Here is a 27,975-nt window from a genome sequence, read left to right on the forward strand (position 1 = left end):
TGTAAGTGGAGTCTTCGCTATTGCTTGCCAACTGACTGTAATCCAGAAGAGGAAGAAGTACAAGATGAGAGGAAAATCCATGTGAACTAACCATATACATGTTCTTGGTAGGAAAATATAGTTGTATTAAATCACACTAAGACAATCTTTGTTCCAGCTGCACACACAGGATTTTCCACTCACTTCCATGAATACTTTGTCTGTGTGTTCATAAAAAGAGTTCTTGTAGTCCATGCAGGAAGCTCAGAGTTTAAAAGTGCTTCAGAAGAGAAAAATACAAAGGAGATAGTGAGTTCAGGCCCCACTCTGCTGAGGCTTGTCAGCGCATGGGGTTTTGTGGAGCTTAATGGTAAAGCCCACAATTTCAGTGAATACCAAAGTGTTTTACAAGTGAGTAAAAGCTCTCCAGCTTCTTCTGATAAAGCTCTACATTTCAGTGAGGCTTTAACAGGAATGTTCCTATGCTTTACTCAGAATTGGAAGTTTTTCAAACTGTACAGACTTTGGAGAAGTTGCTTTCAATACAGCTCCTGGATTTTGCTGACTACAAAAGTAGAAGTTGTAATGCTGACAGCACCCAAGTAAAATCCCAGTTAAACACTTTCAGTTTCTGTGCTTGAAGCCATGAGGCTGCCCTCTGCCCCACCATGTTCTTGCCCTCTCTGGCTTGTACCCCTCTCTAAGAGAAAGAGGGATAAGAGAACTTTAGTTCCCTGTAGGAACAAAGGAATATTGCATCTTTCTCTTGTTCACAGATCACTTAATTTATGCTTATCAGGAATTAAGGTTGTGCCTTTTTGAAACTCACCATGAGTCTCTACCTTCGTTTGTGTTGAAGGGAAAATGCTGTAGATAATGGAACAGAGATAAAGATTATTTTCTTTAAAATCTGCCCAGGGCTATTGTGGAGTTTTAAGGATCTCTTGTAATTTCTGTGGCAGTCTTCTTTTTTGTATGTGGGGTTTTTTGGTCAGTGGGTGGGGGTTGTCCAAAGACCTAGGAATAAGATACACAGGGTCTTTTCCTTGGAGCTTGACTGGAAGACAAAGTAACAAATAATTTCTTCCCATTGATCCATTTTCTCCCTCCCTCCTAGTTCTGCTTGTCAAAAGCTGATAAAGAACAATATGAAAAAGAAGAGAGACCAGAATACCAGCAGGAGATTTTGAGAAGAGCTGCTAAAGATTTGCCTATCTACACGACAACAGCATCGAAAGGTGAGATTAAAATAATTCTGTGCTCCTGAAGCTGCTAGTTTAATTCAGTGAAATTCATTTGATGTCACTGAATGAACAATCTATTATGCACATATTGAAAGGCCATGACCTTGTTTTGTTATTTGTTTGGACTGGGTTTTTTTTCCCCCAAGAGAAACTGGAGTCCTTTGTCTGGGGATCTCAATATGGAGCTGCTCTTTAGAATAATTATAAGTTTGAAAAAAATCCATTTCTAGCAAGCAGATAGATGATAACATTTATCTCTAATTATAGCTATAAAAATAAACACAACAAAGAAATACAGTTAAATCAGCTAGAAATAGAGAAAATTAAACTTTTTACTCAATTTTATAATCATTAATATCCCCCTTTTAAACTTCTTTTTATGAGTGGTTCAGCAGTTCAGCAAGAGGAGAAACATCATACCTAAGGCTAGAATTTAAGAACGAATAAATGTTATTCCATTTCCATCTGTAATTCAGTACAAAGCTAGTTATAGGCTATTTCTGTATTTGCTTTTAATATGTATAGGCATTTTGATTCCAACTTGTATATGAATGATCTGTGAAACTGCTGTCTTATGCATATATATATTCTTTAAAAAAAAATTAATCTATGTATATAAATCTGTTTTGCTTTCTTGAAACGAAGAACCCTGTATAGTTTTCCAAAAACATAAACTCCTCAGAATAACTGTTCCAAAGTTGTGACTTTCCAAAGTCTAAGGACACCTGGCTTTTTTGAATTTAAGCCTCCCTTTAAGGGAATCCCAGTCTAAGTTCCTCAAGTGGTGTGGAAAGCTCTTGCCAGCTCTTAGCAGTTCTGTGTAGTTGTAGGTGTTGGCTTTCCTCCCCCTTTCAAACTGCCTGTGCTGGTGTCTTGTTTCCATTGAGAAGAGCCTGAAGGCTTGTTTAAAAATACCCAGGAAAGATGAGGAAGAGCTGATTTACTGAACAGTCTGCTAGATCACTCTGTGGTGAAGAGGATAGAGAAAGCTAATGCAGAAAGTTGGCTTGCTGAAAGAACATGTTGTCACAATAGGATGTTGGAGTAGCCTGTCCAGAGGTGAAAGCAAGCAAGCCATAGGGGATCAGTGCCAGAGGATGAAGGATGGGAAGCCTGAGAAGCCAAAGAGTAAATGGAAATGGACTCAGTACAGTAGTAATAGATTGAAGTGTTTAAAATACTTTCATATGTTACATTTCTTTAAAAAAAATCAGGAGTACACATATGAGAGTAGGCACATGAAGGCCTGTGAGAACAGGTGTGGTAGGGGAGGGCAGGGAGCTCTTTAAGATTCAGTTCATGTTAAGGGAGAAAACCTTTGTAAAATTAAATGAGTTCTAATGACTTGACCCTTTCCACTTAAATGCAGCAATCAGATACTGTGATCGATGCCAGCTAATCAAACCTGACCGCTGCCACCACTGTTCCGCGTGTGACATGTAAGTTACTGTATCTAAAATGATGGGGTTTTGTCTTTCCTGTGATCGTTTCAGTGTGTTCATGTCTTTGGTGTGTCAGCCCCTGCACAACAGATTTTACTATTGTTCCTCTTTCAGACCCTAACTACTTGGATTTCATGAAAGAGCAAAGTTCCTCCTGTTGGTGTAATATTCTTATTGCTGCCCCATTGTCCAAAGTGGCAGAACTTTCTAGGAAACCTGCTTGAGGCTTTGTAAAATAGTGCTTATATTAATAAATAAATAAAGTAAAAATCAGCAATTGAAAACGAGGAAAGGCAGGTCCAAGATAACCAGCACCAGCAAATGCTTATTATAGAACTATTATATCTTGATTTTTTTCAGTGTTGAAACAGATGTGTGCTATTAATAATGCTAAAAATCTTAGAGATTGACAGTGGAATTGCATCCCTTAACCATTTCAAAGACATCCCTGCTATTCCCTAGCTTGATTCTGAATCATCAGACAAGTCTGAGGGCACTGAAGACGGAAGCTATGAGTGAGACTTCAGTAGGTTGAGCTTGAGGAAACGTAGTTAACTGAAGAACCTAATACATGTCTTTTGGCTAAAATCTTATTTATTAGCAAATACGGTGAATGTGTCTGTGTGTCTGAAATGTCTAGTGTCTGTCCTTACAATAGAACTGGATGGAAATGACATGTGACTGTTCACATTACCCACTGTGCTGCTCTTTTCCTCAATTAGCTTTAAACAAGCAAGGAGAAAACAAAAAACGGTAGTAAAAATAACCCTAAGGTAGACTTAGTTGGAGTGAATGCCAGGCTAACATACTTTACCCACACAATACTGAGGGGTCCTTACAGATTTGTTTTGTCTCAGTGCACACATAAAACTAGGGTGGCTTAATGAATTATTATGTAGTGTTGCTCAGCAATGCTTCCTCTGTTAATTTAAGAGACTGTTCATAATTTCGCTGAATCTCACTCGGTCTTTTTGTGTGGAAGGACGGCTGCTATAGTACAGAGAATTGGCATGATTGAGAAGGATTTGAAAAAGATACAGTGGGGCAGAGTACTTTAAAGAACAAACAAGTAAACAAAAGAAAAAGAAAACAGGAAACCCAACTCCTCTCCCCTCAACCCCCAGCCTGCAGAAGCAAGAAGTATGTGCCTTAGAAAGAAAATGTATTTTTTGCTTTAACTTGCTGGAAATTCTCTTTCAGATGTGTACTAAAAATGGACCACCACTGTCCATGGTAAGTTTAAGAAAAAATAAAAATCAGTAATAATAATGAATTAGATCCTGCATGAGTTAGATGCTGCTTCAAAAATGCAACTTTGAAGTAAAACTTGATTTTTTTCACATAACTTCTTGAGGCTTTAATATGTGAAAATAAATCTTGCTCCTGATCTGTTGAAACATATTGTTGCAGGCCCAGTACCCCAAACCATGCAATTTCTCTTCATATAGAGAAACCCTAGTTAGTGAGACCTGAGAGAAGTGGCATTTCTTCCTTTTGTTTACTTTGGTATTGTTACCAGGAGAAGAGACACCCACTACTCTGTGAAAATAAGTTCTCAATTCTGGATGATACATAAGACCCACTCAGACAATTACTCTTCTGCAGTTTGTATTCTTTGGTAGTCAGTAAAAATATTACTTGCTGTCACTGTAAGAATACTCTATCAGTAGTTGACTTCTAGGTGGTTTTGTAACCACTGAAATTGGAGAGGCTCATATCATCTTCCATTTTGGCTATAGTTAGTTCATAGTGTGTGAGATGCTTCCTATACAGACTGTATGTATCATATGCTTTGCCAGCTCGTGTCATGTCCTGTAGAACTTCTTGGGGGACAAAATTTATGTGAAGGGCCCACATCATTTGGCCTGAGGAAGAACTTTATTCAAAATGGTGGCTTAAAATGCTTCTGTAACACTAGTGCCGGACTGTTTTGGACATACCACTGACGTCATACACATTATGCTCTCTAAAAGCTGAATGTATTGGGTTTTGGGTTTTTTTTTTTGTTTTGGGTGTTGTTTTTTTTTAATATCATAGTAACCTCTTTCTCTTTCCCCTCCTTCTAGGGTGAATAATTGTGTGGGATTTTCTAACTACAAATTCTTCCTCCTGTTTTTAATGTATTCCTTACTGTACTGTCTGTTTGTTGCTGCTACAGTCTTGCAGTACTTCATAAAGTTTTGGACAGTAAGTTCTAAGGCTTTTTTTTGTTCTTCATTTGTTTAATTCTGGATGTGTTATTGGAAGCTGTATCAGCATGTTGTCACTCACCATTTACTCTGTTCCATAGTTCATTACTGTTAACAGCATCACTTAAAGAAGCAGGAGAACCTTCTGAATCTTAATGAATTAAATGTATTACACTGCCCAGGATGAGTAATAGGAGGAAGAAGTTCTGATGAGGACACTGCAATTTCTCTGCTCCATCAAAATCGAGTAGCACAGCTCAGGTTATTTTGAGACTATCAGATACAGATACGTAGGTATAGAAAGAACTGGCTACATTAAATACAATATATAGAATCGTGTGTGTCTCTGTATACACACACATGTGTATAAAAAATAGTGAGAAATGTGAAATATAAATAAAAGTTTTGTATCTTCCTAGACTTGTCTATGGATAATCTGCTACCAGATAAGGCAGATTAATTTCTTGGGAACTGACCAACCTCTGTTTTGGAGTCCCTGTATAGGCATGTCTGAACTTCATACTAGTAGTTTTTATCAGTCTAATATGGGTAGAATGGTAAGATACGTACACAGTGTGAATGATATACATCTCCCTTGCAGCTATAGTCAGTTGTCAAATGATTGATACCATACACACATCTTAGCAGATTTAATAACATCCGTGTGAAGAGCAACCATTCTTGTATGTCTGTGTTGTATTCCCCCTATCAATTTTGTTCCAGTCCCATTCCAGGCTAAATGGAGTGTCTTCTGGTGGTGGTCTCTTTCATCTCCAAGAGTTTGTGATTCTTTCTGTCTCTAGGCAGAAGAGCAGGTGATGGAATTCCTTTAATCAGTTTCCACTAGCTAGCATGGGAAAAGTCATTGTAAGTGAAAGGCTCTCCATCACATCTTTATGAGTAAATAACAGCACTTAGATGTTGTTCCTGTCAGTAACTGGGAAAAGCAGTCATTATCCATAGCTGTAGAAGGAATATTGGAGCAAAAAGATGTTGCCATGTTCAGGGTAAGAGAAGCTTGATCATGTACTCAGAATAGCTGTATTTTGAGACAGTTTGCATTAGACAGGTAGGATAAATGGTGCAAAAAGAATGTTTATGTTCACCTAAGCCTATGGGTCTTACCTGCCAAAGTACTATGTTTCTTTAAGTCTGTCAGTCTGTGTAGCAGCCTGTCACTAGACAGCAAGGAACTATTTGGTAATTGAGCTGTCAGTATTGTGTGAGATGAAAGCCATGAGTGTATTTATCAGTCCTAGCTGTGGCTTGACAAATATTTCAAATGAAATGGTCTGATTCTGCTGTTCAGTCTTATGTGACTGTAAATAGATAAATTTTTAATTTGTGAATGTGCCATTCCCGAATCTGCCTGGCTGCTTTCCAGCACATGGTGTGCAATGTCTGATGAATCTGTAGATGTGCTCTTACATATTTACTGGTCAGTGCTTGAGGGTAAAAAAAAAAAAGGAATTTACTTTTTCATCTCACTTCATAAGTATTAGTGCCACAGAAGTCTGCAGGACATCTGACCACAATGAACATTTAATGGCATTTGTAGCAAGGCTTTTCCAAAGCCCATCAGACTGAATACTGAAGTAGACCCTTCAGCAGAGGGTGTAAACTTAAGAGGGATTTTTTTTCTCTCTCTCTTTGGTAATGATTTGGTTGCTAAAAATGCATTCCTGCAAGAGTGGGCTACTTCTGAAATGTGACCATAAACAATGTAGTCATGTGCTTGCACTTGTTGCATTTGCTTTTGGGTATTTCCCAGACAGAACTTGGTGATGCCATGGTCTTACCATTAGAGTAGATCTCTGAATCACTGTACTCATATTAAATCAGTTAATTCACAAAGCTAATATTCCTCTGATTTTTAAAATAGCCTGATTGAAGTAGACTTCCAGAAAGAGGTGGCAGCACCATAATTGTGTAGGCTTGCAAAATTTACTGTGTCTCTAATATGTAAGCTTTTAGGCAATTTCTTTTGACTGCAGAATAGAGTCCTGTAAGCTTCTCTCTACATCTGTATCCAGACTGGAGTGGAGTACTGCTGACATGTGCTGTCTATAGACTGCTTCAACATATTGCAAATGCTCAGCTTTGTCTGATACAGCATCAGACAGATTACTGTTTTGACATTTTCTGTTGAGGCTCTCTAGATGTTGGTTTTGTCCCCTCAAAGCTTGACAGAAATGTTACAGTATGGCTTCAAACGGCAAATGTTCAAACAGCTTCAAATGGCAGTGTTTCTTTTTTTTTTTTTTTGCTTCCTCACTTATGTTACTCAAATCATCGTATATACTACTGTATATATCCAGTGTTGGGATGGAAGATGAATTGCTTTTTTGGGGGAGCGTATCCTTGGGCGCTTCAGACCTTGTAATAGTGAGGTTGTGAAGGTGTACATGCTAACAACACATTTTAGCAATCCAGTTTTTGCGCTATGGATAATACTTGCATGGAGACACAGCACATATGCAGGTACTTGCAAACCTTGTGAGATATGCACACTTACCCAACTCTTCTGTTGAAGAGAGTCTTCTTGTTTCCCACTTATACATGCAAGACATCTACACTCATGCTCTCTACAGAAGCGCTGAAGAAAGATCTTGATACTGTTCATACAGTGATGGAACAACTACGCTGGCTGTAAATGTTTACTACAGGCTTACTGATGTGGATGTTAAAATCTGTTTTATAGATTAAGGGAATATGAACTACTCTTTTTTTCACACTGATAACTACTTTTCCTATACACATAATGTTTTTATTTCTACCTAGGAAGTTGTTAAAGATGAACAGATAAAACCTCAGTTCAACCAAATGTATTTGAAATAAACACCAGCACTGGCTGAATGCCCAGTCCTTGATGCCTTGTTTGCATAGTGGTACTTCCCAGTGTATATTTCTGTCTATTCTCATTCTTGCTGCATTCCCTCCCCCTTGAAAACCCTATGTTTTCCAGCTGTTTTCAGTGTCTTTCATTGTCCTCCAAATTATTTTGGTAGTCCTGAGTAGAGCTAATTCAGGGATGTGATAATGTGTTCTGGGTAGATGGAGCATGCTTCTGCAAAACTTCAGTTGTATTAACAAAACAAACAAAAAAGGAGATTCCAGATCCTTAGTGAGAGCTCATTCCTCTTGCATGTACCCATAAAGACAAATACCAGATCTTTTGACATTTTTTGAGATCTAAGTTAGATCTAGCGACTAAAAAATGAGCAATCAGTCATGCTTTGACAGCATGTTTTTTATTGTGGAATTTGTTTGAGGTTTTTTGTGACCTTGATACATGCTCAAATGACTGTATGCTTTTGAAGGAGTTTGTAACGGGACTCTTTATAATAGTGACTGGCTTCAGTTTATTATGTTTGCTAAGTAGCCTACATTTTGTTGTGCAAATTGCTTCCTTTTCTAAGCTCCACAACTCTCTCACCTGCAAGACTCTGCTTCTGTACTGCTGAGCATAATGTTCTTATGTAACAAATGTTTGAAGTTTCACTCTCTTTTTAACGTGCTATGGCTGCTAGAACACAACAGTGAATAAGCTTGTTATATACACTCAAAGCCTGCATGCTTCTCTTCAGGAAGGAATTAGCCTTTTTTTGAAAGATGCTTCAGTTCTGCAGCTGTCATTCAAGAATTTACAACCAGTGGCTGAAACTGGGTAGTCAGAAGATGTGAATGCTCCTTGGAGATCATGCAGATTAATAATGGGTAATCAAAAAAAATCCCTCTCAGGTTATAAAGCCACTGTTTAGGAAGATGCAGCTGGAAGTAAACCTGTATTTTCTGGCCCACAGGAAACACAAAGGCTAAGCTGGTACTGATACTAGAGTTTCAAAATGAAGAATTGGCCTGAGAATTCTTTATCGAGAACCATTTTGTTTAAATATGCAATTCCAAAAGAGTCACAGAAATAGAGCTTACAAAAATGAATTGGGAAACTGGGGAATAATGCAGTGTACTCTGAGGTAGGAGGAGTTATCATAGCTTTAACATGAAGCTTAGGAATAAGTGGCAATTTGAATATGTGTTTTGATAGCTTTGATTTCAATGGATCACGAAATACAACACATCCCTACAGCAGAGGGAAGAGGGACTGTTGCACAGACTGTCAAAGCAAAACTGTATCAATGAAAAGGCAGTAAATAAGGAAACTGAATTTAGCTGGCAGTTCAAAGAGCTGGACTGTGTTATCATTTTCTTACTGTAGCATGATCTGATGTTAGCCAGCATTTTATAAATGCTGTGTGTATCTGCCTGACTCCACGGTAAATCCCAGGGCTCTTCCCTAGACATTCTGTGCAGATTAGTGTAACTTAAAAGCCATACGTCTTGCCTACAACAGAGTCATTAAGCTCTAGCATCTGAGCTGAGATGATGAATACTACTCTTCAGGTATAAAGCTTGGAATTTAAAAGCTAATTTAAGCTTTCCTGTTTATTTTCTTATGTACTGGTTCAATTTCAGATGTTACACTGAAGATACATCCCACAAAGATATTTCAGTACTTGGAAAGAAGAAAAACTGCACTGATGTACTGATAGGTTCTTTGTGCAAAGAATGGCAATTTTTTTTTTTATGGTTTTGACTGAAACTACATCTAATGGTAATAGATGTGTTCTGAAGTTAGAAAGGTTTTGTAATTTATAAGCAATTCTTTATACCTCTGGAGTATTCTGAGCTTTTCAGACCTTTCTGAATGGTTTCGTCATACAGAATATTCACATAAGCATTACTTGTGATTCAGAGAATGCACCTGGTGTAGTCAGGCTGCTCAAGATGAGGAACCACTTGGAAGTGATCCAGAATAGCTGTACTACTATATTTCAGTAGCAAGATTTTATGCTTTGGAAGTTAGTAGTGTGCTCTTATGTACTTTCTCCTCCATTCTCTAGGAGAACAAGGGCTCAGACTGCTGTTGGGTGTTAGAAATTGGCACAGCTGAGAGCACCAACCATTTTGTTCTTAGCATAGCCTGTGCTGTTTTCAAACACTTTGTCTTAACATAATACTAGTGTTTAATAATTGTCTTTGTTTGCGCAAAGCTTTGCCACAGGAAAGCTGCAGAGAATTGTCCAAAGGTAAAATTCAATATTGCTGTAATTATTTAAATACTGTTCCTGCTGTAATTTTTCTAATGCAGTCTTCCATGGTAGTTATTTACACTATCAGAGAAAGAAGGAGACTTGTAATGTGTTTCCTGTGAATATAGGCAGTGTACAGGGATAAAGATAATGCCCATGTGCACTTGATCTTAATTGAAATGTCTTTTAGTCTAAAAGAAAAAAATCGGCATTAGATAAGTGGGTATACTGAATGAGCTAGTGGAAAAAGTAATGGCAATAATGGTATTTAAACAGCTGAATTAAAATAGCCTCTCTGCTTTCATAGTGCTGTTAAAGGTCAGCTACTTAAAAGTTCTGTGATTTTGAGGATATAAAAGCAGAATAGTATTGTTACAAATCCCACTGGCCTCTTGAAAGTGCAAGCCTAAAAATACCTAGGCTAGGGGGTGGAATTGACTATCTGATATGGGTGGGAGGTTGTATTTTTTTTTTTTTTATCTGGTGGCTGTACTGAAATTGTTTTTCACATGTATCTTCTGGTGATTCATTTCTGCCTAGTCAGACATGGCAGATTGGTTTTGGTAGGCACATGCTGGTTATTGTTGAAATCTCAGAGATCATAAAAAATTGAAGATCTGTCCCATGTCTTGTCTCTAGTTGTTCAGTCTTAGAAAGACAGTATGACAGCCTTTCCCGTTTTACGTTCCTTGCAGCAGTTCAGAGGCAGGTCCTTTGCTCGGAAAGGATTTGGACATTTTTGTTGTATTTTCTTCCCTTCAAATAAAGTGATTTTGGACATGCTTTCTCTGTGTCTCTTTGGCTGTGGGTGGACAGTTAACATTTTTTTTAGTATAGGAATTTTTTTTTTTCCCCCTTGCTCCTTACTATGCATTTAAAAACTAAGACATGAACATAGGTACTCATGCTACTAAACTCAGGTTGAGGGGTACCCATCAGCTTTTGAAGCTGTTGTATACCAGCCTAGCATGACATGAAATGCAAGCTGGGCTTGTGCTTTTTTAACTTTGTGAAAAGTGAGGTGAAAGACCTATACAAGAATGGGTATGGCAGAAAAATGTTTAATGACAATGCTGCATTAGTTGCTAAGAAGTGTTAATGTATTAATCTCTTTCTCTCTTTCTTCCCAGAATGAATTGCCAGTTACCCATGCAAAATTCCACGTCCTTTTCCTTTTCTTTGTGGCAGCCATGTTCTTCATCAGCATACTGTCACTCTTCAGCTACCACTGCTGGCTAGTTGGCAAAAACAGATCAACCATAGGTCAGTTAATTTGAATGTGGAACTATTCATTGTCCAGAAAACCAACAAGTCAGTGGGAATGTGAGGTCTACAGGATATGCCATCACATATAAACAGTTTTGTTAAGTATTGTGCAATAAAAAGCATATTCACTAAAAGTAATTTAAAGGAGAAACATACAGGGAAATGAAGCATGTATAAGGGTCCTCTGCTGGAGCCAAACATTCAGATTCATGATGAATGTTAATTTCTTCTGTTTGTACTTTGGAGATCTCTGAGGCACTGTGCATTTTTGTGTGTGCGTTTTTTATAGTAATAACTGTATTACCTAATTGTTACTTGTCAGTAACCCTCTTGTTTTAATACTTTGAGTAGCTGGGTGGCCCCACCCAGGGTAAAGGCTCTATTGTATATTAGCATGCTACGTTTTAAACTAGATCCAAAAGAGTATTCTAATCCTGTGAGAGAAAATGGACCCTATTAGGAAGTGGCTTGTAAAAGCAGTGTTATAAAAATGGAAACACTGATGCACACTTCCTAAATAATGAAAGATTCACATGTTTTCTATGCCTACATGTTTTAAGGGCTTTGACCAGCATAAGCAAGTTATGTGCATGAGTTGAAATATCTAAAGTTCTTGCTAAATCAATTTTTAAGTGTTTCTCTCGGGGGGTAGAGGGGATAGGGACTGGTGGGTATTTGCACAACTGAGTTAAATCAAAATCTTACACCTTTCAATGGAAGTCAAATTTCTAATCTCAAAAAGGAAGTGGGTTGGTTAAAAGCTGAAATAATTTTCAGCTTGCTAGAATTTTTTGATGGAGGAAGTGTTTTGATTGCTTGACAGGAAGGCTGTTTGAGTCCTTTCTCTTTTAACATATCTAGATTTAGGGAATATTCAGTCTCCTTTTCAGCTTTGAACAAAATTTTAGCATATTCCTTGCCTAAAAGTCACTGGTCACAGTTGGTAACCCAGTACTTTTATTTACTGCCTGGATCATAGAATCATAGAATAGTTAGGGTTGGAAAGGACCTTAAGATCATCTAGTTCCAACACTCCTGCCATGGGCAGGGGCACCTCACACTAAACCATATCACCCAAGGCCTCGTTTAACCTGGTCTTGGACACTGCCAGGGATGGAGCATTCACCACCTCCCTGGGCAACCTATTCCAGTGCCTCACCACCCTAACAGGAAAGAATTTCCTCCTTATATCCAGTCTAAACTTCCCCTGTTTAAGTTTTGACCCATTACCCCTTGTCCTGTCACTACAGTCCCTAATGAAGAGTCCCTCCCCAGCATCCCTATAGGCCCCCTTCAGATACTGGAAGGTTTCTATGACATCTCCACGCAGCCTTCTCTTCTTCAGGCTGAACAGCCCCAACTTTCAAGAAGAGCTGTTGGTATGGAGAGAGCAATGAGTCCTCTCAGTACTTCCCAGGGGTGTAACTGGACTGACTAGAAAACTGGTGGTGGCTTACTACAGCATGTGTTGTCTATGTTTCTAATGTAATAGCTATCATCTTTCCCTGATACCATGGGATGCTCTTAATTCAACTGCAGGCCTTGGCAGAAGTGGCAAAATACTGTCCTGTATGGGTTCAGGTCCAGTGGTGCTTATGGTAAATTGCTTTTGAAAGAGGAAGCCACCTGCTCAAAGAAGGTTTCACAGGCCAAAGAGAGTACTAGCCATTGATGGATAAGGGGTGTGGTATCTTTGGCACTTTGGCATGCTGATGGTACTTAGCTCTGTCTCAGACCTTGGATTAAAGTAAAGAGAAAGATGACTGTTCTGCTTATGAGACTTTCTTACCTTTCTATTTTTGTCAGTAACCCTGTGATTGTTTTTGTAATGCTTTCTGATTACTCGAGATTACTTTCCCCCATCCCCCGTAATATACATCAAGATTGTCTCAGCCTGCCCAGCACTGTTTTCACAATAGATAAGTCTGAGTCTGTTTATCTTCCCTGACTCCTTATCACTTTAGAGATCCTGCATGTTTTTTCTTTTACAGAAACATTCCGTGCACCTACATTTCGAAATGGCCCTGATAAAAATGGCTTTTCTCTTGGGTGCAGCAAAAATCTGAGGGAAGTTTTTGGAGATGAAAAGAAGTATTGGCTAATCCCTATCTTTACCAGGTATTCAGTCTGAATGGGAATGAATTGGGAATAAATTGATCCCATGGCTTTCACCTTGCTTTCCCTTCTCCTAAAAAAAATAAGGGACAGCTGAAATGCCAAGTTGTAAATCTTGCACAATGAATATTGGTGTAGAGAAAATGTGCAGGAGAAAACTAAGCAAATTGTGTGGGGTTTTCATTCAATGACAAGGGTCTTCTAGATACAGAAATTTGGAAAGGTTTGAGAAGTGTATTTCAAAATTTATACACCTTTTGGCTATAGTACTACTGTCTAATTGTAAAGCAGAAATCAGCGACTCAGTCGAGATCCAAATGCTTGAACTCCAACTGCTTGATGTTGTTCAGCTGGAACAACATCAGTTTAAAAACACCCCCTCTTACCCCTAAGAACATTTGACAGCTTTCCTTTTGCTGTAGCTGACAGTTTCAGTATCAGAGCTGCCTGAAAAAGTGCATGTAAATAAGCAGCACTGCAAAAAAGAAAAAAAAACCCTTATGTAAAGCTGGTTTAAAACTTCAGCTGAGCTGGTGTTAGGGAGTTGCAAACATGCCTCAGAAGCTTGAAACAAGGCTGACCTGCTGCCCACTCCCACCACTCCTGAAAGCAGAAATAAGTAGGAGCAGTGTTTCAACATTGCTTTTGGGGACTGTATATCAGTTTAAAAGGTTGGTGAACCTATTTGTGAAGCTGAGGTCTGGTTGCAAGCAGCAGAGGTAATAAAAAGATCTTAAGTTGACTGGGCTATATTGTAGACGGATCAGGCTGTTTTGCCACCATGTTTGTCCTGATTAAACTTGCTTTAAAAGAAGGCTTAGCTAACCTCAGAATGATGGGCGGAGGGAAAAGCACGGCCACCAAAATATTATTTATGCTACAGCTTCTGGGGTTGTAAATACTACATGACTATGTAAGTCTGACTACATGTGTATGGTGGTTTATGGGAAGGCAAGGACTACAGTCTACAGAAACAGTGTTTTTGAAATAGATAGGCTAGTGCTGTGCTCAGCAGTCCATACTGCATGGTAGAGTGGGAATCATTTGAGCTCCAAGATTTAATTAACTGATCATCCAGTTTAGTGGTTAGAACTGCCTTTTTCAAGTCCAGAGTTCAGTGCTGCACTCAAGTAATTGATTCAAGCCTGTAGTGTTTGCTTATCGCATGGGTACTTGTTCAGTTCATTAAAGTCAACTACAAACAGTAATTTGAATCTTTATTTCTGGTTTAGTTTGGGCGATGGGTGTAATTTCCCAACTCGTTTGGTGATTATGGATCCAGAGCAACTTGCTGTCTCAAGCCAAAATGAACCTGCCAAAAGGTAACTGTTGTATTTAAGATACTGATTTTGTACTGCTCCATACTTAGAGAAGAATTTGTTTCAAACTTATTTTTTAATGTTTCATACTTCTTGTCATCTTCAGAGTTACTTTGTAAGTCTTCAGAGAAGGACAGACTGGATCAAGACTAAGAAGTATTGCTTGATGCAGAAAGTGTTTTCTTGATTTTGACCTATAACAGAGGAAACTAATACAGAAAAATACAGTCAAAAAAGTCCTAGGGGAGGCTGAAAAATGGTCCCTGGGGAAAAAAAAAATGCTTAAGATATTTTTTTGAATGAGAGGCTAGGTGGTATTTGTATTTCACCTCCTCTAGCATGTTGTCGTGGTTTAAACCATGTTTAAATAAGGGATGTTGAGACACAGTTTTCAAGAGTGGTTGATCATTGTGGCTATTTGCTGGCTTTTAACACTGGAGGGGTTTTAGCTCATTACTTGGGGGTGTTCACATTTGCCATTTTAGAAGCATTCTGTGTAAGTTTTGTGAGTTAGTAGCTGATGTTGTGAGCAGCAGTCACCTGATTTATCAAGCATTAAGGGGTTCAAAGGCAATACTGTGAAGAATATGCTTCCAGTGCAATATAACCTGTGGAATTTACACAAGAGCAGGACCTTTGTGCAAACAGCAGTGTCCTTTTGCATTAGGAAGATTTTCAGCATAAGGCACTAGCATTTGCTGGTGGGATAAAATGGCATTAGGTTGTTCTTTTGAGATAGTACTAGTTAGTTTTTCTTTTCAACTGTGTGGCAGTAGCATTGTTGTTCTCACGCCGTTTCTTGTCTATTAGTCTGTGGTTTTCTCCATTAGAACTGTGAGTAGCCTATGTCAGGTAAGGGTTTCGACTGATGACCAGAGCAGGCATATAGGAGAATTAGGATTGGGAGCAGGAGGCCATTTTTAGTTGTCAGTATAGGGTTTTGTTTGCCTTGCTCTGAGTAACTAGAAATGTCTGAAATAAGCAGTTCCTGCCATTATGGAATTCCTGTTGACTTTGCTTACTTCTCAGCTCTGGACCAAATCAGTCCTTTCCTACTCGACCACTCAGTGAATCACAAAATCGATTGCTAACCAGTGACAGTCAGTGGGTGGAAAGTGGCCCTGAAGAGGAAAATGTTAAATCAGGTAGCTTGTGCTGTAAAACTTCTGATGATTCTATGGTTTTGCTTGTGGTGGGTCTTTCAATTTTTTTTAGGTCTAAGTAGTCCCTAGGAATTGGTTGAAATCAAGTAGAAGAACATATGTTCCATAGAATCGCATCAGCATGTTTAGAAGTTAAGGGTAACTTGTGTCCCATGGTCTGCTCCAAAATGAGTCATTACGCTAAGGTAATGGATAGGTAATTCCTGCTTTTGCACTTTGTGTTGTAATACTGGATATTTTCCATTGGATTAGGGGGAGGAAAATACTTTTCTAAAACAGGCACAACATGATAAATGTGCTTTCTGGTTTGAAGACTTTGCTATTTGTTGTGCAACTCTGCAAAAACACATAATTGAGATTCTCTCACATTTTAGGTGCAAAAAAGCATATTATAGTTTCATTGGAAAGCTGATCTGAGTTTATTACTAACCAACCATCTCAGTGAGAAACAGGTAAGACCAACATAATTGCTTGCCATTTCTGTATGTGTATGAGTAAACTAAAATAGACGTCTTGAAGTCAGAAGTTAATAGTCATTGAGCGCAGAGGAGTCCTCTGAGTTGGATGAGTTATAGGAAGGTCTAAATAAAACTCAGAATGGCTGTTAAGAAGGCAAGAATGGGAGTAATGCTGTGGTGCAGGAAACGTGGCCTGGCTAGATCTGAGATGAGTTGTACTAGTCCTGTAATTTAGATTTAAGTGGATAGTGCTGGATTTGTTATCTGACCAGGGAGAAGAATCTAATCTGACAAATAGCCAGTTTCAAGATGAAGCTGTGTCTTGGGGAAGTACTGTTCTAAAGGAACAGCTCCTGAACTGTCTGGTTTTAATCATGTATTGGTAGGTATGCTCTGCTCTTACGCTTTTAAGAAGCTGTGTGCGCACAAGGAAGGTGGGTCAATAGGTAAATAAATAATGTGTCTGCGTAGGGACTGCTTCGTCATACTTGGAGTTGACAGTGATCTTTTATGTAAGAGCTCTGTGGGCACTTGGCAATTAGGAAATACAGTGAGTGCTGCTGCATGTATGAAAACTTCTGTGGTGTATTTCCAGTGACTAAACATTGAGTTCATACTGTGGTGAGCTTATAAGCTCCCTTTAAATTTTCCTTTCTGGAGGAGAAACATTTTACTTGGATAACTAGCAACTGTCGATGCTGAAGGCTGAGTCGTTCACACACACCCCTGCCTTCCCTCCTTTCCAGATGAGAGACAGAACTTGCAAAGAACTGCCATTGTCTTTGGACAGAAAACACAGTATTTGAGCTTTGTGAACTCAGTAATTTTATGATCATGCTTTTTCTTTAATAAGACTTCTGACTTAGAATCACTGTTTTGGGAACAGTTTTGGTTTGTTTTCAAGAAAAAAATCTGTCTTAAAAGGTCTTTGTGGGGGATGGTGTGATGCTTGGTCAGCCTGCTCAGTGTAAACTCATTCAAAGCCAAAATTAGATTAGTGGGTGGTACTTCTGAAAAACCTACTCAACCATGAGAACCCACCAGTGATGAGTTTTCCCTTCACAAACACGATATAAATGTGCAAATGCATGTCCCAAGCAAGGGACTCCATTCAGCCTCTAGCTATATAAAAATTAATCTGATCTTAAACAGGTTCCTAAGGCTTTATACTCTTCACAGAAGGGGATAGGTATCTTCTAAGAGTGTTCATCCCCAGCAGCCTTTGGTAGAGAATTAGAGCAAAGTCTTAAGCTTTCTTTCCACTGACCTAGAGAGGGTGTGTGACTGGCTTAAGCTAGACAATTAACTGATAATAGTTTGGGATTAATTTCCTTCCTATCCTGCCTCTCTTCCTAAACTCAGACCAAGTTTGATAAGGGAAGGTTGAGTACTTTTTGTGTCACTCTCGCCCAAAATGCTGTAGTTTTAAAAAGTTCTATAAATAAATGTGCATAATTTCACCCAAAGCAAAAGCATTTTGGTGTTACCTCACACAACAATTAACTCAGTTAGCACAGTGATCCAGCTGTTTTGAATTCAGTTGGATTTGATCACAGTTTCTGAAGGCCAAAATGGTTAATTCCTGTCCTCTTGCAATCGTAAGCAACTGTGCAATAGCAGTGAGATCCAACATCTGTTCCATGCACTTTTGTATACTCTGGAACAGAACAGTAGTTGTATTTTTCAATTTTTAACACACCAGAAGCAGTCAGAGTCATGGCTGAAAAATAAAATTCCCAGATTATTCTAGAAAAAAGAATGTGATTGGCAAAGGAAGGCCAGTCCCCCAGCCTCACTAAGGCAAATGGCATTTGTGTCCCCGTATCTGTCAGTTTGATTCAAAATGAATGCACAATTCTTGTCAATCAGAGATTCAAGAGACTTCAGCCACAGGTCAGTGGTGATGGATTGAGGTTCTCAGTGCAGATAATTTTCTAAAATACAAGCTGTTTAAAACAAGACTAAAACAAAGCAAAAAATTCTACACCTCCCAGAAAGCAATTTCAAGCTGATATTACCTTCACTGCTGTCCTGCATGAGCAGTCTGTAAATGAAGTTACCTACCTGCATTTTTGTAACACACTGATGTGTTTTTCAAAACTAATGGTACAATTTAATTAATTACCTTTTTTATTTCACTAGGTTTCTGCAACGCATCTTGTGCTTGAATATTACTTAATTTTGTTTGGAAGAAGTTGATCTGTAAAATATGGAACACAAACATTTTGGGAAGAGACAAGAAATGGAAGTTTCTGCACAGTACAGTGGATTTTTGTAAGTACTATTACAGAGCAGGGAAGTTAAGACAGATGCCTTAAGATTCTTAATGTGCATTTATGCAACACTGAATTATATACTGCTACCAAAGGGCCAAATCCTGAAGTGCCCTGCTTGGATGCACAAGGTCCAGAGTGGGGAACTATGCATTTCTGTTACGTTGCAGTGGTGGGGGTTGATTGCAGAGACTCCTACCCCACCCACAGGCAAACTTCTTACCTTAGGCACTGCAGAAGTCACGTCCATAGCAGGTCTTCAGCAACAAAGAAAAAAGACAAAGGAGAAAAAAAAGGAGGAAAAAAAAAAAAGGGAAAGAAAAAATCAACATAGAGCATGGACGGTGAGTCTGAAGTGGGACTATTTGTAGTTCAAACACCAGAGGATGGGGAAGGGACTCGATGAAGTCTTTCTTCTCCCCTCTTCTGTTAACCAGTCTACCCCATGATTATAGCTCTGCAAGTCTTTCAGGACTGAGGATTCCTTCTGCTGGCTATGCTTTGGAGCAAGGCAATGCCAACAGTGTAAAAGCCTTTTACTTGGGTGTTGCTTTCTTGCTATAGGATTGATACCTCTCCTTATTTTAACTTGATTTATTTAACAATATCAAGAACATAGCTTAAAGAAGCAAACTTGGTTTTTTGTTGAAAAAACATGATTATTTTCCAACACTTGTCTATCAGCATACAAAGAAAAGCCAATCCAAAAATGAATTAAGAGTTCTTACATTTTCTGATAATGTTTGCAGCGTTCTGTATAAGGCAGTAACAAAATGGTAAAGTACCCCTGAGGAAAACTTTATTGCAGTTGTGTGTTGTTAGAAAATGGAACTGGAAGAGTACTGCTTTTTCTGTGGGACTCTTGATGGTTTAGAAATACTGTGTTATGTATTTGTTTTATCTTTTTTAATAAAGGCACAATTTTTTATTTGCTCTAAAGTACCATATAAACACACATCAAGTACTTATGTGAAAATTAGTGTTTGCTTGTACATCAGTATTAACGCACTGAAAATCTGTAGCCTTTAGTCTGCCACCTTCAAGTCCAGTTTGTGATGCTGAAATTGCTAAAGATTGAGTGCTTCATGCAGAGATGTACCTGTTTCCAAAAGGCAAAATATTTCCTGTGTGCGGAATAAAGTCCATCCTAAGCTCAAGACAAACGGCAAACAACAGGGGTGGTTTTCCCCTTGCTCCTCTATAGAAGATTGCTGTCTCCTCTTTGGAAGGTGTTAGAATTTTGCACCTGGAAAAAATGACAAGTACGACTTCCCTGAGTGTAACTTTTCTGATGTTCAGCTGATGCTGATAATAAACAGATGTGAGCCCTTTTGATACAAACTGAAGGTAGTAGTCCAGTAATATGTTTATGATGGATCTAATAAGGTATCGAGTACTGTAAGGTTTAAAACAAGTTGGGTTTTTTTTCTTTGGAAATAATAATTTTTTCTTGGATATTAATCTTCTAGAACAAGAACACTTTGAGAACTGATGAACATGATTTGGTCACGGTTGGATGTTCTTGAGATAGAAGTAATGGTCCAAACTTGCGTGTTTTATAAAAGTTGCAGAATGTTTTTTCAAACTTTGTACAAGGAATTTTGCATTTGCTAACTTTAAAACTTACAAAAACATTTGCTACACATTAAGCTGGAAGGTTTGGCTTTTTCTCAAGTGTCAAGTGAGAAGTGCTCATCTGAACATCAGCTTGCAGCAGTAATGCACTAGCAAAATTTCTTGAAGGAGATGATAGAGATAGAAGGCTGCATGTTTAAGTGGCTTGTTCTGAATACCAAAATTTGCAGCCCCAAACACTGGTGGAATTTTAATGGAGGACCTAAGGTATCATATGGCTTTTACTACATTAGTGTGTTACAGCTGAGGTAATACATACATGCTGTCACTGTTTAACCCTGGACAGCACCTGGGTACCACACAGCCACGTGTTTGCTTCCCTTGTCACAGTATCACAGTATGCTAGAGATTGGAAGGGACCTCGAAAGATCATCTAGTCCAATCCCCCTGCCAGAGCAGGAACACCTAGATAATGTTACACAGGAATGTGTCCAGGCGGGTTTTGAATGTCTCCAGGGAAGGAGACTCCACAACCTCCCTGGGCAGCCTGTTCCAGTGTTCCGTCACCCTCACTGAGAAGAAGTTTCTTCTCAAGTTTAAGTGGAACCTCTTGTGTTCCAGTTTGTACCCATTACCCCTTGCCCTATCATTGTTTGCCACTGAGTAGAGCCTGGCTCCATCCTCGTGACACTCCCCCTTTATATATTTATATACACTAATAAGGTCACCCCTCAGTCTCCTCTAGAGACCCAGCTCCCTCAGTCTTTCCTCATAAGGGAGATGCTCCATTCCCTTAATCATCTTCGTTGCCCTGCGCTGGACTCTCTCCAGCAGCTCCCTGTCCTTCTTGAACTGAGGGGCCCAGAACTGGACACAATATTCCAGATGGGGTCTCACCAGGGCAGAGTAGAGGGGAAGGAGGACCTCTCTCGATCTACTAACCACCCCCCTTCTAATACACCCCAGGATGCCATTGGCCTTCTTGGCCACAAGGGCACAGTGTTGGCTCATGGTCATCCTGTCGTCCACTAGGACCCCCAGGTCCCTCTCCCCTACACTGCTCTCTAACAGGTTGTTCCCCAACCTATACTGGAACCTGGGGTTGTTCCTGCCCAGATGCAGGACTCTACACTTTCCCTTGTTACATTTCATCAAGTTATTCCCTGCCCAACTCTCCAGCCTGTCCAGGTCTCGCTGGATGGCAGCACAGCCTTCTGGTGTGTCAGCCACTCCTCCCAGCTTAGTGTCATCAGCAAACTTGCTGATAGTACACTCAATTCCCTCATCTAAATCATTGATGAATATATTAAATAATACCGGTCCCAGTACTGACCCTTGAGGCACGCCACTAGTTACAGGCCTCCAACTAAACTCCGCCCCATAGACTACAACTCTCTGGCTTCTCTCCTTCAGCCAGTTCGCAGTCCACCTCACTACCTGATCATCCAGACCACACTTCCTCAATTTAGCTGTGAGGATGCTGTGAGAGACTGTGTCAAATGCTTTGCTGAAGTCAAGGTAGACCACATCCACTGCTCTGCCATTATCCATCCACCATGTTATTTCCTCAAAAGGTTAAGAGATTGGTCAAACATGATTTCCCCTTGGTGAAGCCATGTTGACTGCCCCTCATAACCCTCTTATCCTTGATATGCCTTAAGATGGCACCAAGGATAAGGTGTTCCATCACTTTCCCAGGGATGGAGGTGAGGCTGACCGGTCTATAGTTACCCAGGTTCTCCTTCTTGCCCTTTTTGAAGACTGGAGTGACATTTGCTTTCCTCCAGTCCTCAGGCACCTCTCCCGTTTCCCAAGACTTGGTAAAGATGATGGAGAGTGGTCTAGCAATGACTTCTGCCAGTTCCCTCAGCACCAGCGTGTGCATCCCATCTGGACCCATGGATTTATGGATGTCCAGATTGCTCAACTGGTCTCTAACCCATTCCTCATCGACTAAGGCAAACCGCTCCATTGACCTGACTTCATCTAAGGTCTCAGGGGTACAGGGCTCTTCAGGACTGCCTGCAGCAGAGTAGACAGAGACAAGGCATTCAGTAACTCTGCCATCTCTGTATCTTCTGTCACCAGGGCACCCATCCCATTCATCAGTGGGCCTACATTGCCTCTGGTGTTAGTTTTATCTGCCATGTATTTGAAAAAGCTCTTTTTGCTGTCCTTGACCCTTCTTGCGAGGTTTAATTCTAAGGATGCCTTAGTCATCCTAGCTGCCTTCCTACATCCTCTAGCAGCAGCCTTATATTCTCCCAAGTGGCCAGCCCCTCCTTCCATGACCTGTAAACTCTCCTCTTCCACTTGAGCATACCCAGCAATTCCCTATTTAGCCACGCAGGTCTCCTGGCCCTCTTCCTTGACTTCCTACGTGTCGGGATGCTCCGATCTTGAGCTTGGAAAAAGCAATCCCTGGTGGGATCAGGAGAACCAGACAAAGGTAAAAGCCCTGGATTAAGAACAATTTAATAATTAAAATAAAGCATAATAATAATTTTAATGAAAAGGAGGGAGAGAGGAATAAAGCCCAAGAACCACAAGTGCTGCACAGTATAATTGCTCACCACCTGCTGAGTTGGGGAGGGCAAGCAGCTCTTTGGCAATTGAGCTCAAGCAAACTTTGGTACTGCTGCTGGCAGTGGCTGGGGACTATCAGGGGTACTCCAGGAAATGGGCCCTTTGCCCCATCCGCTGAAAACTTGCAGTGAATGCAGCAAGAAGAGCAGGGGGAAGATGGATCCTGAGAAACCAACTGTTCATTGTGCTAGGTCATGTTGTACATGCCGGGTTTGTGCTTTAACATACTGTGCATCAGCATTCTTGAAAATACCTAGATTGCCACTAAAAGTAACAGCCCTTAAGCTTTTAGATCCATCAAATTACTATTGCAAGCCATAAGTAGTAGTTACTGCAGGATAGCTGACATTGGCTGCAATTAGAAACTATGCTTTAGTAATTCTCACTGCTTTTTTCTTTTAAAAAAATCCCCATACACACACAAGTCATATGCAGAATGTTACTGAACTCCCGGTGTAAAAAAAAAGAAGCCTGAGGCAGGGCAAGATTTCAGTGTGAATTGTCCTCTAGGTTTCTGAAATGTCTTGTGATGATAAACCTGTACCTGTGAACATGAGGCAGAAGATGCATTAATAGAAAATACTTAAAACTTTTTTCCCTTAGGATTATCTATTTAGAGTGCACACCACACACCATTGCTGCTTCTACCAAAGGCACTTGACAGGGCAGGAAGAAGGGTTGTTTTCTGTCGTAACAGGCTTCCTGCAGTGTCACCCACTGGTTATGTACATCACAAGCCTTTGATTAAAAACTTCCACTTTAAATATTCAGAGGGTTATTTTAGAGAGTTTGGGAACTTCTATTTTTAGTGATTTGAGATTACAGTAACTTTGTTAAAGCTGTCACTCGAATGTGGAATTTGCGGGTTCCAAACTGCTTTTGGTACTGTTCTTAGAAACCATCCCTATTCTCCAGGGTGCTAAATGGCTATACTATTCATATACTGTTCCTTCCCTCATTTGACCTCTTGTGGCTCTTCTGTTACTGCAACTAATCTTCCAGCATTTGGAGGTTTTGGTTACGTTCGGTACTATTCAGTATGCACTCAAAGAAGTTCTTGATTGATCTAAGTATGGTCCACTTCTAGCTTACCAGAGCCCCAAGAAGAGTTAAAGACCAGCATTTACAGCAGCATTAGTGTCTGGCAGATTTACCAAGTCACAGATTCTGACACTGATTAACCAGACCCACCTGGATCTGAAGCACTGACTGACCATATTTAATAAAAAAATTAAAAACAATTTTGAGCTTCATTAAGTTCTATGAGGCCACCGTATACAGCTGAGGGATCCAAGTATGCATTTCCAGAGGCTCCAAGCAGCAGCTACTTTCACTCAGTGCAGATAAAGTCTTTCACAGTACCAACCAAATAGCTAGGTGTGGACCACCATCATGAGGCTCTTTTAGCCCTAAATGGCACCAAAGAGGGCAGCTGCATATGAAGTGATTTAACACTGAACATGCTTAGTACAGTAATTTCTATCAATTTATTTTGTATATATAGACAGCTTTTTGTATGTATTTTTCTTAATTCCATTACTCATGAAATGTAACAAAGCTGCAAGTTGTAGTCATTTTTAATGCAGATTCAAACCAGTGTTTGGCTGTTTTCTGCAGAAATTACTTGAATCTTATTTAAATGAGGTAGTGAAGTCTGACTGTTTACAGGATTGTTTTCTTTGGTTTGGGTGTTTCCCATACCCTGTCCTAGGAAACAGCATGTGCTCAGCAGTCAGGCAGATGTGTTGGGGAATGAAGTGCTGGAATCACCTTTGTTGGCACCAAAGCATTAACAGCAATATGCAGATTTCCCTTCCCTTTACGTTGCTTAGCTGACAACTCTCGTGCTTAGCAAGTTCCTTTCTGATCAATTTACAGTCATCAAACTACCATGGAAAGAGGCAGCATCCCTGCTGTGACACCTGCCCCCTCTTTAACGTGGACAGCTGAAATGTCACTAGGTTCTCTCTGCAGTTATGGTTGTATTTGCCAACAAGGGTCTTTAACATTTGCACTACTCACAATGTCCCAACTGTTCTACTTCCATGTGCTTGTTTTTAATTGTGCTGCCTAAACTTGTCATGAGCTGTATTGAAATCTGAGGTGAAGTGTAAAATATCTATGTAATAACAGCACATTTTATTTTTTTATATGTTACAGATAGGACTAGTCCTATGCACAGAGAAAACATGTTGCCATTTATTACTTGAAATAACTTTTTAAAAGGGGCTTTTATAAATTAATTAAATACAAAATCACACTGCTTTGCCTGGAAGTTCCTTTATTTTTTAATCATATTGTGCAATTTCCCCATATGTATACTCTCCCACAAATGTCATCTTAAGCCATTTATAGCCACTAAAAGTGCATTCAAGATTTTGTACATCAGTGTTCAGACCTGTTCATATTTTTCCAAATTACAGTTTGTGTTGAAATAAAGAGTTGTACCATTTTAGGCCTCTTTTCCAATGTGATAAAACTGAATGGACTTGACACTTGAATTCACCAGTGAATGCAACATCAACTTAATAAAAGTATGTGAAAGAATCTGAAAATGGCTTAGCTGTAGCACGTGTGTGTTGGATCAGTGAGAAAACCTGCCTGGTGGAAGCATTTTGTAACCATACCGTTTTTTACACTCCAGCTGTAACAAATCTAAGATTACGCACTCCTGACTCCTTCAGGTCACTTGGTCTTGAGAGGGGAACTAAGAAACCTCTGGCTTGTGGCTTACTATGTCCTTCAGGATGCTAAACATGACCTAGAAGTCAGACTGCCACTCAAACAAAAATCAGCTGTGTTCCTTTTAGATCATAAATTATCTCTTAAGAGAGCAGTTAACACCCAAATTGACACTGACATGACAATGACACTGGCATTTAAATTCAACAATTCTTTCCAGAAAATTTAAAACTAGATGTTTTACAGTATTCCAGAAGCTCCAGCCTCATACACCTCTGTAATTCTAGTTCATCTTGGTCCTTGCATGCCTGATGAAGGCAGCACTATGTAACTATCATCAGTTGCCTCAGACATGTATTGATGTATACAGAAGTACCCCTTCAGAAAGGGAAGCAACCAGTAAGTGACCTGGTCAGTACCAGCAGATAATCCCTTTCAACAGGGCAGGTACGTTCTCCAAGCCTTCGAAAGGAAATTAATGAAGCTATAAATCTAGCTCACTGCACCTGGTAACTCATGCTGGTTTATGCAAAGCCCCTGAAGAACAGAAGGCAGGCAGATGGCAGAGTGCCATGGGAAGAGCTGTCTTTTCTGAAGAGGCAATAAGAAAACATACACTGTTCCACAAGCCTTGTTTTAATCTGAGATTTTGTACACCGCAGCAGAGGCTCATTTGCCAGCCACCCGTATTACACTGAATTACAAAGCTACCATAATAGGTACAGCATCAGATGCCACGGTAGCAAATAGTACATGCCAAACACAAATACGCTGTATTATTCAAGTTGTCCACTTTCTTGTCACATTTAAGTGGTTTAAGTCATCGCTGATATATCTGTGCTCAGGCAACTTGGCTCTCACCCGGCTTTTGAAAGCCTCCCATCTTGCACGTCTCTCTTCTGTGTTATGTTTGTACTCCTGTTCCTGCGTCAGGTAAGGTCGACTCAGCCAGTATTCATTCTCTGCTTCAATTTCCAACCTTTGGATCATTGCTTGCTTCATTGCAAGGGTAACCACTCTTGGTCGCCTGTACTTCCCAATCCATTGCTTTCCAGGAATTCTCTTTCGGAATAAGACCATTGTTAAAAACATTATGCCTGAAAATAAAAACAAAACCATAAAATACTACCTTAGGGACAAACATTAAAAATTTAACCAGAAAAATTTAAAACCCTGCACACACTCCACTGCTTTTAAACTGTTGTGAAGTGCAGAACCTGATACAACCATGTAGGCAGTACAATGGTGGAAATGCATACTGCATAAGACCAGAAAAGGGAAATGGAAATCTTTTATTTAGCTAAAGAGTTCACTCAGTTATCCTTACATTGACATCACAGAGATTAAAGCTTGTCCTCTATAAATTATTTATGAAAAACCCAGTCCCAGATACTATTAAACAAAGGATTCACTTCATTCCTTCTTTCTTCAAATAGCTGTGCTGCCAAAATAGGGAGCATTTCCAAGTCTATCTTCTAGATCCAGATCTGTCCTTCCCTCAGCATTAAATTTTGAGCTACAGTCCCTCCATAAACTTATTAGTAAACAATTACCTAGTCCTGTATTTTAATTATGGGAACTCGGGTTTGTAGAGAAAAAGTACTACTACTAAGTAGTACTCTATTAGACCAACTAGATGTAACAAAGAGGAAAGGCTAAGACACATTCAGATTTGACATACTGTCCTGGGTTCAGCAGTAGCAGTCATTTCTTCTCCTCCTTAGTAGCTGGTGCAGTGCTGTGTTTTTGACTTTCAGCCTGGGAATAGCACTGATAACACGGATGTTTTTAGTTGCTGCTCAAATGTTTAGTCTGAGCAAGGACTTTCTGAGTCTCATGCTCTGCCAGGGAGGAGGGGAAGCTGGGAGGAAGCAGAGACAGGACACCTGACCCAAACTAGCCAAAGGGGTATTCCACACCACAGCATGTCAGGCCCAAGATGTAAACTGGGAGTTACCCGGGCTAGTTCACTGCTCTGTCAGGCTGCATATTGACAAGGGATACTGTATTCTCTTCCCTTGTTATTTCCCTTATCATTATTATTATTGGTGGCAGCAGCAGTGATCTGTGTTATACCTTAGTTACTGGACTGTTCTTATCTCAACCCGTGGGAGTTACATTCTTCCGGTTCTCCTCCCCGTCCATCCGGGAACGGGGGGGGGGGGGGGAAGGGGGAGTGAGAGGGCTGCGTGGCTGACTTACAGCCTGGGTTTAAACAGCGACACACGCACACTCTTCATTAACCTATTAGTCCTGACGATGCCTAACTCCTGGGTCCCTCATCACACAGTATCTTTATCAACTAGTAAGTTTGCCAAGCACTTTAACACGGAACAAAACAGCACTACTGCCAGAAACGGCCACCCCGCCATACCCCATTCCCATGATGCAACCGCACGCTGATGTTCCGCTCTCTGCCCGGGTTTAGCAGCGGAGCTGCGGAACTTTACGGGGACTTTGCTGCCGCAGGCCCTAGTCCCCCTCCCAGCAACGCAGGGTGGACTTTCCCGTCCCCACAGCAGCGCCGGCTGCTCACCCTCAGGCCTGCGGCCGCTACAACCTCTACAGGGATCACAGGCCGAAGCGCGACAGGA

At 40.0% G+C, this 27,975-nt stretch overlaps 2 protein-coding genes across 5 annotated transcripts in view; one reads left to right on the forward strand and one right to left on the reverse strand.

Moving 5' to 3' along the window:
- The window catches only part of ZDHHC20 (zinc finger DHHC-type palmitoyltransferase 20), a 42,608-nt gene extending 23,794 nt beyond the window's left edge, over positions 1-18,814 (forward strand). The window contains exons 4-13 of one of the 4 annotated variants that reach the window (XM_061457674.1): positions 1,097-1,217; positions 2,593-2,662; positions 3,866-3,898; positions 4,732-4,852; positions 11,075-11,207; positions 13,202-13,328; positions 14,558-14,647; positions 15,674-15,789; positions 16,182-16,259; positions 18,408-18,814. In XM_061457674.1, coding sequence (XP_061313658.1) covers positions 1,097-1,217; positions 2,593-2,662; positions 3,866-3,898; positions 4,732-4,852; positions 11,075-11,207; positions 13,202-13,328; positions 14,558-14,647; positions 15,674-15,789; positions 16,182-16,219 — 849 coding nt within the window. In that variant the 3' untranslated portion in view covers positions 16,220-16,259; positions 18,408-18,814. The remainder of the gene's footprint in view (positions 1-1,096; positions 1,218-2,592; positions 2,663-3,865; positions 3,899-4,731; positions 4,853-11,074; positions 11,208-13,201; positions 13,329-14,557; positions 14,648-15,673; positions 15,790-16,181; positions 16,260-18,407) is intronic. The other 3 variants (XM_061457675.1, XM_061457676.1, XM_061457677.1) reach the window with 3 other exon arrangements.
- Positions 18,815-25,996: 7,182 nt separating this feature from the next.
- MRPL57 (mitochondrial ribosomal protein L57) lies at positions 25,997-26,493 on the reverse strand. The gene has a single exon (XM_061457689.1). It carries the CDS (start codon positions 26,471-26,473, stop codon positions 26,162-26,164), a length of 312 nt encoding a protein of 103 aa, XP_061313673.1. The 5' UTR covers positions 26,474-26,493; the 3' UTR covers positions 25,997-26,161.
- Positions 26,494-27,975: the final 1,482 nt, after the last annotated feature.

Source organism: Pezoporus flaviventris, unplaced genomic scaffold (genome assembly GCF_033815535.1).
Source record: "Pezoporus flaviventris isolate CSIRO_AGI_PZ_B2104156 unplaced genomic scaffold, CSIRO_AGI_Pfla_v1 ptg000025l, whole genome shotgun sequence".
NCBI classification, from domain to species: Eukaryota; Metazoa; Chordata; class Aves; order Psittaciformes; family Psittacidae; genus Pezoporus; species Pezoporus flaviventris.

Bases quoted from the DNA above. Each gene is read 5' to 3' on its own strand.
- MRPL57 (XM_061457689.1), bottom strand. From the start codon at position 26,473: ATGTTTTTAACAATGGTCTTATTCCGAAAGAGAATTCCTGGAAAGCAA.